General features: G+C 46.9%; 1 protein-coding gene across 1 annotated transcript; it reads right to left on the reverse strand.

Annotated features, from left to right (window-relative positions):
* Positions 1–503: 503 nt before the first annotated feature.
* On the reverse strand, positions 504–13568 carry LOC119976549 (extracellular calcium-sensing receptor-like). The gene is made up of 6 exons (XM_038817122.1): positions 13421–13568; positions 10892–11183; positions 5824–6654; positions 5469–5696; positions 1596–1719; positions 504–1504 (listed from the first exon to the last, which is right to left on the reverse strand). Exons 1-6 carry the CDS (start codon positions 13546–13548, stop codon positions 600–602), a joined length of 2508 nt encoding a protein of 835 aa, XP_038673050.1. The 5' UTR covers positions 13549–13568; the 3' UTR covers positions 504–599.
* Positions 13569–16164: the final 2596 nt, after the last annotated feature.

Raw genomic sequence — 16164 nt, forward strand, 5'->3', positions numbered from 1 at the left:
CACCTGTGACAACTCCCTGAAAGAGCTAGCCAGACTGTCCGGCCCGCCTGTTGTTACCACATATATGCATATATTTTATTTTAAATACTTTTCGAATTATCCTTCTGAAAGTTCCTATTGAATCTGCTTCCACCGCCCTTTTAGGCAGGTTATTCAATTTTCAACTTTACATTCATAAATTGCCGAAATAAATAAAGCTATAACACCCGAACAATGGGAACAGGTTAGCAAATGTTTATTGGATACTGATAAACGAAGACATATTTCGCCCTGTGTGACATGCGCTCATAAATACATGATGTGGAGATGCCGGCGTTGGACTGGGGTGAGCACAGTAAGAAGTCTTACAACACCTCACCTGAACGGCTCACCTGAAGAAGGAGCCGTGCTCCGAAAGCTCGTGTTTGAAACAAACCTGTTGGACTTTAACCTGGTGTTGTAAGACTTCTTACTGTGCTCATAAATACAGTACAGGGACTGCTCTGTTACACTCCTTACCACAGAATCTCTGAAATATGAGGTCAAAGCATCTACCAAGTGTAAGAGGGAGGATCATTCGTATGTTCTGGAGTAACCTTTACCAATGTTGCTTAGAACCTCTAAGAGTGAACTCTGCCCATCAAATGCTTTTTTGTGTTTCTCTCAGATCTCAGCAAGATTACATAACATTTAGGAGCAAAGATACAGAAAAGTAAAGCAAAGCTAGAGGCCAAAATAGCAAACACTTCCACCGCTACAGTAAACTTCCCGGGGGAGCTGACATAAGCTGGGATAAATGATATCCAGACGGCGCAGAAGATGAGCATGCTAAATGTGATGTATTTTGCCTCATTGAAACTATCCGGCAAATTGCGAGCTAGAAATGCAACAACAAAGCAAACAGCGGACAGGCAGCCAATGTAACCGAGGACGCAATAAAATGCCACTTCAGATCCCACGTCGCATTCGAGAATGATAACCTCTTGGAAGTATTTCGTGTTTTTGGCAGGAAAGGGCGGCGACGTCGTTAGCCAGAGGGTGCAGATGAAGCACTGGACAAGCGTGAGGCCAGACACGGTCAGGCGTTGTTGGGAAGGACCAAACCGCTTGGCCACGTTGCTGCTGGGAAGTTGTGCCTGAAACGCCATCACCACCACGATCGTTTTCCCCAGAACACAGGAAACGCAGAGGACAAAAATAACCCCGAACATCGTGTGGCGTAACATACAGGACCACCCAGAGGGCTGGCCGATGAATGTAAGAGAACAGAGAAAACATAGAGTCAATGCGAGGAGAAGGAGAAAGCTCAGATCCGAATTATTGGCTTTGACGATTGGTGTGTCTTTGTGGAACAAGAAAATGCAGCCAACAGTGGCCGTGATGGAAGCTCCAAACAAGGCAAGTGTGGTCAGGACAATTCCCAGGATGTCCTCAAAAGACAGATAGTCAACTTTCTTCTCCAGGCACTGGTCTTGTTGTGCATTGGGCCAGGACTCGCTGGGACATGTCATGCAATCGATTGAATCTTGAAGATGAAAACAGGAAATAGATTTGCTAAAAGCAGAAATCAGAGGACAGTGCGTCCGAAACAGATAATTATTTCCGGCTATACGTACTTGTGCTGTTGCTCATTTCCCCTTCCCCACACTGGACGCAATCAAAGCAACAAATGGGCCGTCCCTTCCGAGCAGCTTTTCTCGTTCCGGGTGGACAACTGTCCGAGCAAATCGATCGAGGAACCTTTGAGCAAACATGAGGATGGCGAACAATTTAGTTCTATTTTTTTCCAATAGCATGTCAGCCCTCAATTCTGAGTCTTTGTGACATTCATACGCAACGTGACAAATATACCTCTTGAAAATTTCCTGCAAACTGCACCTTCCACAGAAACTCTGAACACATTTTGGGGTAGGTTTATGGGTTTGACTGTGCGAGAAGACGGGGGGGGGGGGAATAGACGACAGCCCGTTTTACATCTCTCCCGATCGTACATTCACTGAAACAATTTGTTTTACACTATAGTCGCCAAGATCTACATGTATAAACCTGCGTCTCTTCATTCTGTGATCATTTTGGTTTTGGTGTGTTACTGCACACATCTCTTATAATGTACGAAGAATAATAATCACTTATTGCCACAAGTAGACTTCAATTAAGTTACTGTGAAAAGCCCCTAGTCTCCACATTCCATCGCCTGTTCGGGGAGGCTGGTATGGGAATTGAACCTGCACTACTGCCTTGTTCTGCATTACAAGCCAGCTATTTAGCCCACTGTGCTTAAACCAGCCCCTAATCAAATCATTCTCAGCATCAGCCTGTTATTGATGCAATGGTCCAGCTAATCTTTCTGTTGTAAAAGCAAATATCAGCTTCAATATTGTGTTATTATTGTTCTTATTATTTCAATATTGTGTATGGGGCAGCACGTGGCAGAGTGGTTAACACTGTTGCTTCACGGCGCCAGGGTCCCAGGTTTGATACCGGGCTTGGGTCACTGTCTGTGTGGAGTCTGCACGTTCTCCCTATGTCTGCGTGGGTTTCCTCCAGGCGCTCCGGTTTCCTCCCAACAGTCCCAAAAGAGTGCTTGTTGGGTGAATTGGACATTCTGAATTCTCCCTCTGTGTTCCCGAACAGGTGGCGGAATGTGGCGACAAGAGGATTTTCACAGTAACTTCATTGCAGTGTTAATGTAAGCGTACTTGTGACACTCATAAAGATTATTATTAATGTTTTGTAAAAGTATCTGCCAATTCATTCTGGTCCATTTTACACTCACAGCCCATTTTACCTTACCTTGCAAGTTCCCCCGAATCAGGCATCTGCTCCAAGTGTGCGGATATTGAGAACACCCTGTCTGAGTGTTTGGAAAAGCAGAGCAGCTCTGGACGTTTTCACAGCTTCCCTGAAGCAGACAGGGAGATTCCCACACCAAAACAAAATGTGATGTGGAGATGCCGGCGTTGGACTGGGGTGAGCACAGTAAGAAGTCTTACAACACCAGGTTAAAGTCCAACAGGTGCAACAAAATGTGACAGACGTAGTGGGGGGGGGGGGGGGGGTCGGTGAAGGAGGGTGCATCAGCCTCACTGACTTCCAAGTACTCCAGGAAGGAGCCCATTTTGCGGAGTTCTGCTCTTTCCTGAGCCATCACGGCTCTACATCCTGGCGAATATGTTTCCAATTGCACTCCAAATCCATCAGCGCCAGATCCATGTGGTTATACTGTTCCGCGAGCCCCTCACCCGAAATCGTTCTGTTTACAAACGGAATGGTCACGGAACGGGGATAGCAACCCATTGGCACCGTGGAAAAATGGGAAATCCCACAAATGGGATTAGCATAATGAAAGTTGTGGGTCGTTGTGAAAACGCAACTGATTCACTAATACACTTCAGGGAAGAAAATTCTCCAATATTTAATTGACCTTAATCCAGTGACTCAGGACAATAATTTTAGTGAACATACTGAGGTAAAATACAAACTTTTTTCTTCTCCAAAGCTAACCGGATCTTAACCCGCTTTCCTCTGCCCCTACCCCAACTTTAACTGCGCTAAACTATGGCGTTCATTAGTTTTGCCATCATCAAATCCCCGCCCTCTGCTCTTCTGCTGATACTATCACTACACATTCAGACTTTTCTCATTTTACCACCAATAGTAACAACTTTCCTTTCGATAACTTTTATTAATAAGGTTACATTTCCTCCTCTTTATCTTTTCCATCCACCCAGAAAAAATTACACCGAGGAATATTATGTTTTCACAATTCTCTTTAGGCTGCAAGAGCATTTTCAATTATGGCCATACTTCCTTCAACTTCATTTCTAATTCTATGCAAATTTGCATGTTGATACTGAAGCGCGGACACTTAAAGAGGGATGGGCAGTTAGAGAGGCTCAGTGAAACAGAGGATGGGATTCACACACTCACTCACTGACTCATACACACACATTCACACACACTGACTCACACACACTGACTCACACACACACACACACATATTCACACACTCACTCACTCACACACTGACTCATACACACACATTCACACACACACACTCATACACACACACTGACTCACACACACTGACTCACACACACATATTCACACACTCACTCACTCACACACTGGCTCATACACACACACATACACACACACTCACTCACACACACTCATACACACACTCACAGTAACACACACTCACTCACACTCACTCACTCACACTCACTCATACACCCTCACTCACACACTCACTCATACACACTCATTCACACACACTCATACACACACACTGACTCACACACACACACTCACACGCACTCACACACACATATTCACATACTCACTCACTCACACACTGGCGCATACACACACACACATACACTCACACTGACTCACACACACTCATACACACACTCACTCACACACACACTCACTCACACTCACTTACTCACACGCTCACTCATACACACTCACTCACACACTCACTCATACACACTCACTCACACACACACACTCATACACACATTCACTCACACACTCACTCACACACATTCACACACACACACTCATACACTGATTCACACACACACACATTCACACACACACATACTCACACATATACTCACTCACACATATACTCACACACATACTCACACACACTCACTCACACACATACTCACATTCATATTCACACATACATTCACACACACACTCACACACTCACACACACACCCACTCACAAACACACACATACTCTCACACACACACTCACTCACACATACTCACAAACACACTCATATTCACATTCACACACACATACTCTCACACACACTCACACACACTCACTCACACACACATACTCACACACACACACTCACTCACACACACTCACTCAGACACGCTCATTCACACACACACACACATACTCACACACACATATTCACACACACACACACATACACACACACACACTCAGACTCACACATACTCTCTCACACACACATATTCACACACACACACACATACTCTCACACACATACTCTCTCACACACACACATTCACACAGAGACACACACTCACTCACACACGCACTCTCTCACACAACCACGTGTAATCACACATACATAAAATCACACACAGAGACAGGTACACACACATATTCAATTATTCAGGCATGCAAACACGCACATTTACACACAAATACATACTCACACACACACTCGCACGCATACACACATAGACACACTCGCACTCAAACACACTCGCGCACAATCACAGAAACACGCGCAGACACAATCTCTGCATACATACATACTCACACACACACTTGCACAGACACAAAATACTCTCTCTCACACACACACATACACACTCTCTCACGCACACACAAGGGTAGGCGGTTCTCTGATTAAATAGTCCAGACATCACTATCGTCTTTAAACCTGAACATGTTTGTGTTAAGATTGCAGCCACCTCTCGGCGATTACCTTGCTCTGACCGCCGCTCCAAACAATGGACCGTTCATTTATCACGACTTGCTGTCCTGGTGACGCGGACCCGTCATAGTGCCCGACTGTCAGTACCACAGCTTTGCCCTCACCATCCAGCTGCCAGTTCACAATATCGTACGTTGCCACCGAGTCCCCGTTTTCGTCGAAATTTACCCTTTCTCCAATCTTAGTTGTGAAATTCACTGTTTGCATGTAATGCAAAAGCTTCGAAAAGAGACAAAAAAGTGAAGATTATGAAAGTCAATAGAAGGAAGGTGTGCGCAAGTAGTGTTAATTTTCAACACAACCTTCCCGAGTGGTTTGTGCTGAGTTGGTTAGTTGATCTACCTACCTGCCATGGCTGAAACCTCGAAATAGTGGCACAGGATTTATTGATAAAGGGGCCTTTGCCATCTTCACAGGAAAACATATTCTGGAGCGCATGGGCTACAGCATAAGTGGCTTCGTAAACTTTATTGGTAACTCTCAGTTGAGATGCATCTGTGTAGGTGTTCGACACTGTCAGTAGATTCTCTCTTCCAGTGCATTGGTTGCTGTGAAAGGCAGATGGTGGGTTGCCTGTATTGGTTTCTCGCAAACTACAGCTGAACGTTTTTTCCCAAAACTCTTCCACGATAGGATTGCCAGGGTAAACAGACGGATGGAGACGCATTAGAAAATTCTTGAACCCTGGAATTTCCACTGCCCGGATCGCAACCCCAATCGCTCCAGTAACGAATCTCTTATTGTGATGTGGCGGGAGAAGAGAGGTTGCAATCCATGCCTCACTCCCCACCCATTGGACGCCAGATATATTTTGCCTCGCAATTTCTCTCAATAACATGGCCATATCCCTTTGAGCAAGAAACGCCACCACCACCTTGGCCGTAGATGTTTTTATGATGTGGACTATGCGAAGTAGCTTTTCTTCCGGCTCCGTCCTGTGAAACGACTGGGCGAAAGCGATGCAAACTCCGAGTTTCTGCACAATCTCCGTGAAGGCCTGCATTCCAAAATTACCGTAATCGTTGTCGCTTTTAACCGTCCCAATCCACGTCCATCCAAACCTCTGGACGAGCTGGGCTAAAGCTTTCGCCTGAAAGTAATCACTTGGAATAGTTCTAAAGAACGAAGGAAATTCCTTCCTGTTGCTGAGACAGGCGCAAGTAGCGAAATAGCTCACCTGAGATAGAAACACATTAGAAAGAGAAAACATGGAAATTAATCATATCTTGTAGGGAAAAGATAGTTAAAGGTGTATTTACATTGCGCCAGTCACGATATTCGGATGTCCCAAAGTGCTTCGCTGTCATTTCAATATATTTGTAAGTGAAGATTAGCACTGTTGTATTGAAAGCAGCATTATAGAGCAAACTCCCATTGACATAATGACCACATGCTCTGCTTTCGTTTTCAAAAATATATTTCAGGGAAATATGGGCGTCACTAGCAACGGAGGAAGTTCCAGTATTTTGATGGTGAAGGAACGGCGATTATATTTCCAAGACAGGATGTTGTGTGGTTTGAAAAGCAACCTGCAGGTGCTGATGCACTGCTGCTTCACAGCGCCAGGGACCCGGGTTCGATTCCCGGCTTGGGTCACTGACTGTGAGGAGTCTGCAGTTCTCTCCGTGTCTGCGTGTGTTTTGTCCGGGTGCTCTGGTTTCCTCCCACAGTCCAAAGGTGTGCAGGTTAGGTGGATTGGCCATGATAAATTGCCCTTAGTGTCCAAAATTGCCCTTAGTGTTGGGTGGGGTTACTGGGTTATGGGAATAGGGTGGATGTGTTGACCTTGGGTAGGGTGCTCTTTCCAAGTGCCAGTGCAGACCCGATGGGCCGAATGGCCTCCTTCTGCACTGTAAATTCTATGTATGCAAAGCCTTCACCAACTGGTCCCAGGACTTGATTGTAGCGTACAGCCAATGGGAGAGGGGGGGGGAGAGAGAGGGGGCTCCGTCGAGAAGCCACAAAAGCAGAGAGGGAGGAAGGGGGAAAGGGGGAGGGAGGAGGAGCCAGAAACAGATGGGGCAGACGACTGGGGGAGGGGGGAGGGGGGACGAGAGCAAGGCCGTAAAGACAGCAGGGTCAAAAGGTCCCAGGTCAGAAAGGATGCAAGCACAGGCCGAACTGACCCTGTACGGGGAGGGTCACCACACACCCACCGCTACCCCCCCCCCCCCTCCCACCCAGATGGGAAACATGTAAATAAAACCGGCGAAAGAGCCGAGCCTTTGTACATCCAAAAGGGGCAGGTTAGAGGCACCCCACAGGTAGCGTCTCCCTCTCCCATCTTTTTTGATGGGGCAGTCACATGTAAATAACTAAAGCCCTGAAAATATATAATATAGAATGCGACAGGGAGGAAGTTATTCCTGCTATTATAAGTTAATGTATGGGTTTTTTGGTAAGCTATGATTTTTTTTAAATCGTTAAAATCTAAATAAAAATATATTTTTTAAGTGTATGTTACTTGCCATGTATCAGCCATGTCCTGGATATTGTCCATGTCTTGCTACATATGGACATAGCCTGCTTAGTGCAATTATCAGCGGAAATCCCCACTTCTGACCTTATGATGGCGGGAAACTTATTGATGAAGCAGCAGAAGACAATGATGCTGATCGGTGGTTAAATGTTGGTCTGCACACAGGGTGAAGTCCACTCGTCCATTGTGCCAAATTTCATCACAAATAAACTACTTAACACAGCACAGGCACGCATGTCAGTCTTTAGCCTGTTTAACTTGGTTCGGGGTAAGTGTGAGAGCGATTTGTGAATCTGTACAAATGCTGGACCGCGCACGGAAGTACCATTATAAAGGGTTGCCATTTGATTAATGTATTTGTTTAAGGACAGAAACTATTGCGCATAATTCAGAGCACAAGTAATTGCTAAACATCTACCATGCAAGCAATGATGGCAGGCTGGGGGCAAGTCATTTGAAATTTTTAGCAAGGAACAAATTATTCTTTTGACAATGGAAATTATGGAACGCCTAAACACCTTCCTCTTCAAATGGGAAGAAACAAGAAGATTGAACAACACTGCAGCCTATTTTGGTACAGTAAAAAGTCTTAGAACACCAGGTTAAAGTCCAACAGGTTTATTTGGAATCACTAGCTTTTGGAGTGCAGCTCCATCATCAGAAGACTCACCTGAGGAAGGAGCTGCGCTCCGAAAGCAAGTGATTCCAAACAAAACTGTTGGACTTTAAAATTTGGTGTTGTAAGAGTTCTTACTGTGCCCATCCCAGTCCAACGCTGGCATCACCACATCATGGCCTATTTTGATGTCACTCCATGGCCGTGGTGCCTGAGAAGACTTTTTTTTTAAGTTTAATTCCCCTCCGTTTTCACATTTTCTCCCAAATTTACACCCACTAACAATAATCAGTAACAAATATGTCAATCCCCATATCAATAAGAACGATTCCATCCTCCCACCAAATCCCAAACATTATCCCGCATGTTCACACAAACAAATGACAAAAAAGGAATTAGTCGCCATAGTCGCCATTAACACACACAGCCACCCTCCCCCCAACCCTTCCACCCACATGCCCCAACTAATGTTCGATGTTATCCAGTTCTTGAAAGTGCATAATGAATAATGCCCATGGATTGTAGAACCCTTACGTCCTTCCCCTCAGTTCAAACTTAACCTTCTCAAGAGTCAAGAATTCCAACAAGTCCCCCCGCCACGCCAGGGCACAGAGTGGAGAAGTTGCTCTCCAACCTATCAGGATCCGCCTTCAGGTGAACAACGAGGCGAAGGCTACAACATCTGCCTCCGCACCCGTTTCCAACCCCGGCTGGTCCGACACACCGAATATGGCCTCCTGGGGGCCCAGGTCCAGTTTCACGTTCACCAATTTAGAAATTACTTAAAAACCTCCTTCCAGTAATCACCTAGCTTTGGACAGGACCAAACATATGAACGTGATTAGCCCCCCCCCCCCCCCCCCCCCCCCCCCGGCAACATTCACACACATCTTCTACTCCTTCAAAGAATTGGCTCATCCTCGCCCTCTTGAGGTGTGCTCTGTATACCACCTTCAGCTGTATCAGCCCCAACCTCGCACACGAGGTGGTGTTCACTCTCCGGAGCACCTCACACCAGAACCCCCTCCTCCATACCCTCTCCCAACTCTTCCTCCCACTTTGCCTTGTTCCCTTCCAGTGGTGCCTTCTCCTCTTCCAAAATAGCTCCGTAAACCGCTAACACTACCCCCTTCTCCAGTCTCCCTGTCGTCAGCACCTCCTCCAGCAATGTGGAGGCCGATTCCACTGGGAAGCCCTGTATCTCCTTTCTGGCAAAATATCGAACCTGCATGTATCTAAACATTTCCCCCCCCCCCCCCCCCCTGCTCCAGCCCATACTTCACTTCCAGCTCCTTCAATCCTGCAAACCTACCCCTAAGAAACAAATCTTTTAGTGTCTTAATCCCCTTCTCCTCCCAATTACGAAAATTTCCATCCACCTCACTGGCTCAAATCTGTGATTCCCCCAAATCGGCATTTCCCTTGACCCTGCCCCAACCCGAAGTGTTGGCGAAACTGCCTCCAAATTCTCAATGAAGCTATTATTGCCAGATTCTCTGAGTATTTCCACGGGGCTATCGGGGGCAGCGCTGTTGCTAGTGCTTTCAATCCCGACCCCCTGCACAAACTCTCCTCCATTCTGACCCACTGAGAATTAACCCCTCCAACCCAGCTCCGCACCTTCTCCACGTTCGCCACCCAGTAGTAATACATCAGGTTCGGAAGACCCAAAACCCCCTGCCTGCCTTCCCCTCTGTAGCAGCACCTTTCTAACTCTGGCCACCGTCCCTCCCCATTTGAACAAAGTAATCCTTCCCTCAATCACACTGAAAAAAGCCTTTGGCAAGAAATCGGCAGGCATTGAGAAATAAACAGAAATTGCAGCAACACATTCATTTTAACCGCCCTTCCCGCCGACTTCTCAGGCCGATTCCACCGACCTTGCTAGATCAGCTTTCACTCTCCCCACCAAACTAGAAATGTACCTGCAGAACCGCCCCCCCCCCTACTCCCGGGCAACCTGCACCCCCAGGTACCTAAAGTGAGTCCCTGCCCTACGGAATGGCAGCCCCCCCACCCTTGCCTCCAACCCGGCCAAGACACCACAAAATACTCACTCTTGAATGGATTTAGTTTGTACCCCAAGAAAGACCCAAACACCCGGAGCAGCTCCAATATTCCCCCTATTGACACATTCGGTTCTGACGTGTATAACAGCAAGTCATCGGCATTGAAGGACACCCTATGGTCTATTCCCCCCCGCCCACTATTCCTTTCCATATTCCCGAACTTCTTAATGCGATGGCCTGAGAAGACTTTGAGGCGATTTATTGAATTACCTTAAAAATACCTGGCAGTAACTTGGCAAAAATGTCTTACCATGGGGACCCTGAATGGACCGATTGACGCAGCGACGGCCAAAGACTGTGACGATCCCGATTCAGCAACAATAGCGGGGACCAGGGAGGATTGCTGACACGTCTGGCCTGAGGATGTTGGTTCCTGACCGTTCACCAATTCGAAAGCAGCTTTGACGGAAAAATGAGGCAGGTTGCAGGAGTCGTAAATCCTGTAGCCCAGTGTAAGGTTTGGGAGGAGATCTGGGTTCTTGTTTATCTCTTCGATAGCAAAAATCATCGCCTGTATGAAACGGAGTGCTCGAAATTCAAAACTGCAAGGGCAGAAATATTTGCAGATGAGGATGAACGTGAATCGAATATTTCTCAGCAATTCTTTTTGTTACCATGCATTCTGACTTCATTAATAATCTTTTGGAACTGAATGATCGCACAAGATGGGGGAGTGACTGTGCCACTGAAAGCACAATATTTTCAATGACATAAACCAAGTTTCCTGCTCGCTCGGCCTGGAAGGAACCATACATTATTGGAAAAAAGAGCATTGGAGTTCGCCTACCGCCCTGGTCAATATTTATCCTTCAGTTGAACCCATCAAACTAATTAACAGACCATTATCTTGGTGGAATCCTGTTTTGGAAATACTGACTAAGGCAGTTTCTATAAACCAAGTGATCATACTTCAAAACTAATACATTAACCTCAAAACGCTTTGGGAAAAGCTGAGAATTTGCTCGGCTATCATAGAATCTTGAATCCCTACAAGTGCAGGAGGAAGCCATTCGGTCCATCTAGTCTGCACCGACCCTCCAAAATAGCACCCAGCCCAGCACACCCCCCCCCCCCCCTCCCCACCCCCAACCTAACCTTTGAACATGGAGGGGCAATTTAGCCTGGTCAATCCACCTGACCTATGTTTAAATGTATGTTTAAATGTAATTCTTCCGGTATCTGTGGAGACTACCGCTTCCAATTTGAAGTTCGAGCGGGGAAGGCAGTTGGTCCACGCGGTTTTACCAGCAGCAAGGCTGAAATTTGGAGGTAGCCATCCATCCAGGTCTCTGGGCTCGACTAATGTGCACAGCGACATTGGGAGGCATTTGGCCCTAAAAATGTAGTCTAGCACCCGCACTCTGAGAGGGGGGAGGAGGAGGGAGGGGGGGAGGGGGGGCAGAGGGGGGGAGGGGGGGAGGAGGGGGAGGGAGGGGGAGGGAGGGGGAGGGGGGAGAGGGGGGGAGGGGGAGGGGGAGAGGGGGAGGGGGAGGGGGGGAGAGGGGGGAGGGGGAGGGGGAGGGGGAGGGGGGGAGAGGGGGGGAGAGGGGGGAGGGGGAGGGGGGAGGGGGAGGGGGGGAGGGGGGGGAGGGGGGGGAGAGGGGGGAGGGGGAGGGAGGGGAGAGGGGGGGGCAAGAAGATCAGAGGAAGAGAGAGAAAAACATCTTCTAAAAATACATCAACAGATGCGGGAATTCCTGTGTTCAACCTTTGTCCTAAAACCAGCTCTCAATAATAATTTTTAAAAACGAGGCATTAAATTGAAGGAAAGTTTCAGATGTTCCAAATCCCTGGAAGGCGGGTGGATTTTTGAAAATGTGATATTGGGACCCAGAGGCGCTGTTACTGGCGGCCTCCCTCCTCCTCTTGGAAAGATGGACTTCTGTCTCAATCGGCAGGCAGTCTGGCTCCAATAATGTTGTTTAGCTTAACAGCGGTGCAAACATATTCCAATCGTGTTAACCTTAAAGAGAATTTACACCATTATTAAACTCGACGGGAGCCGAGTTTGCCAATTGGTGCAATGTTAGTGGAAACTCAAAATCAGAGCAACACAGGCGACATTGTTTACTCCGTTCGTCCATCCATTTGCGAGATTATCGTGTAGTTTGATGTCGTGAATATGTTTCCTGGTCGTTGTAACCGGCGCAGCTAAAGTGTCTGATGGAAGATTAATAATGTTTCCTAATTTTGAAACGTGTGAGCAATGACTGCGTTCACAGCTTTTGTTAATGAATTGTTATCACTAATCATTTCAGCATTTCGATAAGCGACAGTTACAATTTAACAGATATGTTGTTCCATCTACAATTTCAGAAAATAAGCTCACATTTTCATCTTCCCTGTTGGGGGGAATCTCTGCCTGAAAGGGTGGTAGGTTCCCCTTCACAACATTTAAGAAACATTTAGATGAGCGCTTGAAACGCCAGAGCATACAAGGCCATGGGCCAAATGCTGGAAAATGGGATTGGTGTAGATACGTGCTTGATGGCTGGCACACACACGATGGGCCGGACGGCCTTTTACTGTGCTGTAAACATCTATGGCTCTATGCTATAGATTATTTTTAATCATGCCATTTTCCAAAAATAACCGTATATATTCCATCTGTTCTCCCCCCTCATCCCAAATAGTAAGTGGAATCAATTCAAGGTTATACTGGCACCGGTGAATGAATAAATGGCGAACTCCATTTAATGGTGTGGTTTTTGAGAGGAAGTTGGAATAATAAACAGCACCGTCCGTCCAACCAGCTCATCAATACGCTCACAGAACTGACCTTTTACATTTCACTGCTTTGGGCCTCGTTTCAAATGAAAGGTCCAGTTTCTCCACGCTGGAGTGCAGAACAAAGATTCCGCCGATAATGATGTCCCCATCCTTCGACAAACTGAACAAATCAAACATTTCCCGGTGTCTACATGTCAGACTATCTGATCTCAACATGGCAACAATGGCCGTCAACAACATCCCCCAAAGCAATAGCCCGTTCATAGCGACTGTTACCGGAAACAGACTGTGGGTTGATATATTGCTGCATTTCATGGATGATGGGGCAATTTTGCTGTTCCTAGCTAAAAATATCCATGGCCCTCAGGGCGGGAATTAAACCCCTAAACATTCAGCTGTCTCGCGGGACGATGAAATGCAATGAATTATCTTCCACCAAACAACATAAATTACAAATAAATTAGTCCAACCATACAAGATCCATTAGGACAAGGTACATTTGTTTAGTCAGAATTTAGTCGGAATTATTGGCAACATAATTTTCAGTGCCAAGCTTCTATTTTTGAATGGTGGAATACTTCTGTTGGTAATGATTTGATATCCTTGAGAAATAGCCCACAGCTTTCTCAATGCCAAGTTTATCTTTCTGTAAGGCGGGCCTGGTGGCACAGTGGTTAGCACTGCTGCTTCAGAGCGTCAGGGACCCAGGTCCGATCCTGGTCTCAGATGACTGTGTGGCGTTTACACGTTCTCCCCGTATCTGTGTGGGTTTCCTCCGGGTGCTCCGGTTTCCTCCCACCGTCTAAAGATGTGCAGGTTAGGTGGATTGGCCACGCTGAATTCTTGATGAGCAGGTCAGGTTACCGGGATAGGGGGGGGTGGATGAGGAAGTGGATCTAGATAGAGCGGTCATTCAAAGGGTCCGTGCAGACTCGCTGGGCCGATTGGCCCCCCTCCTCACTGTAGGGATGTTATGGTCTTTCTGCAGCAATATAGCTCCCGCACCAATGTCAGCACCCACAGCCTGCTTAAGCTGTTAGTTTAAAGGCCGATTTCCAGGCCTCCATCCAATTGAAGTATATGTTCATCTTTAAGAACTCTGTAACTGACACAGTGGTTAGCACTGCTGCCTCACAGCGCCAGGGACTCGGGTTGACCACTGCTAAAAGTCAGCCTAAACTTGTAATAGAATCTACTCATTCCCAGAAACCATAAAATCTTGTTTCTTGTGCTGGTTTCCAGAAAATCCCAACTGGCCTGGATTTTTGTACCTGGTGGGGCCATTTGACTATATCCCACCTTGAAATCTGGGCTTCAGCAAATGTATTTTTTGCTAGATACATGATGCGATTGGCTAATTTCAAATGGCCAAACAGCGCATGTAGATGGTGAAGATGATCTTGCCAACTTTGACTAAACACCATCAATGTATACTACACGGCGACTCAGACCTTGGATAACTTTATTCACGAGTCTCTGCAAAGTTGCAGGACTGTTCTTCATCCTGGACAGTATGACTTTGATAAAGTCCATTTGGCATCAATAATGCGGAGATCTTCCCCGTGATCTAGGTCAAAAATACTTTCCCTTTACCAAGTCCATCTTCGTGATGAATTTAGACGGTCCAACTCTTCCGATGCAGTCTTCCAGACGTGGAATAGGAAATTGGATTGGATTGGATTGGATTTGTTTATTGTCATGTGTACCGAGGTACAGTGAAAAGTATTTTTCTGCAAGCAGCTCAACAGATCATTCAGTACATGGGAAGAAAGGGGAATTAAACAGAATTCAAGAAAATACAAGAAAATACATGAGAATACATAATAGGGCAACACAAGATATACAATGTAACTACATAAGCATTGGCATCGGATGAAGCATACATGGGTGTAGTGTTAATGAGGTCAGTCCATAAGAGGGTCATTTAGGAGTCTGGTGACAGTGGGGAAGAAGCTGTTTTTGAGTCTGTTCGTGCGTGTTCTCAGACTTGGCGAATGTATTCATTCTCCTGTTGTCCACACACACTCACTCTCCACCCATGAGAAACTCGTTACAGGCTTAAAACGAGGAGCATCGAAAAACGCGCGATTGGGTTGATTGGGTTTAGGAATTTTCAGCGCCCTTCTCCGGTTGATGGTGAATCACGCCACAGGAGCCCGGGCACCTAAATTTATTACATTGGCATATCATTAGCAAACAATCTCTCCAGACCTCCCCACCCCTCCCCTCACAGAATATTCATCATGTACCATCAGCGTCATTTGCAACAGGCTGGGCCAGGCCTGAGACAGTCAAGGGGATCTCTCGGAGGGCACAGAGGTCAGTATAGCCCCCGGGGGGTAGAGGGACCTGCCTGGGCAGGGCATGGCACTTCTCCCCAGGCGCAGGTTGGCACTGCCAGATTGGCAATGCCAGATTGAACTGGCATTGCCCACTCAGTACTGCCAACCTGTGCCAGTCCAGTGCCAGGGATGGACCCCAGGGAGACCCCCATGCGGGTTGCGTATATGTGTGATGGGCGGAGGAGGAGAGTACACCTTTGTGTGTGTGGGGGGGGGGGGGGGGGAGTGCTGGTGATGAATGTCACGGGGGGGGGGGAGTGCTGGTGATGAATGTCACCGGGAAAGTTTACCAATGAAGAAGGTTGGTGGGTGGGGGTGGCGATACCTCTGTGCTGGGGGCTTGGTGCCGTTAGCCTGCTGTGCGGATTACGACATCATTTCCAGATGTCGCAGCGATCTGTCTGGAGATGGTTCCCGGCTCAAGAGGCTCTCCCTTGCCAAAGTGACACCG

Source organism: Scyliorhinus canicula, chromosome 13 (assembly GCF_902713615.1).
Source record: "Scyliorhinus canicula chromosome 13, sScyCan1.1, whole genome shotgun sequence".
In the NCBI taxonomy this organism is placed as follows: Eukaryota; Metazoa; Chordata; class Chondrichthyes; order Carcharhiniformes; family Scyliorhinidae; genus Scyliorhinus; species Scyliorhinus canicula.

Bases quoted from the DNA above. Each gene is read 5' to 3' on its own strand.
- LOC119976549 (XM_038817122.1), bottom strand. From the start codon at position 13,548: ATGTTTGATTTGTTCAGTTTGTCGAAGGATGGGGACATCATTATCGGC. The intron at 5,697-5,823 runs GTAGGTAGATCA...CTCTTTTCGAAG, and splicing joins CGAGGTTTCAGCCATGGCAG to CTTTTGCATTACATGCAAAC. The intron at 1,505-1,595 runs GTACGTATAGCC...TTCATCTTCAAG, and splicing joins GGAAATGAGCAACAGCACAA to ATTCAATCGATTGCATGACA.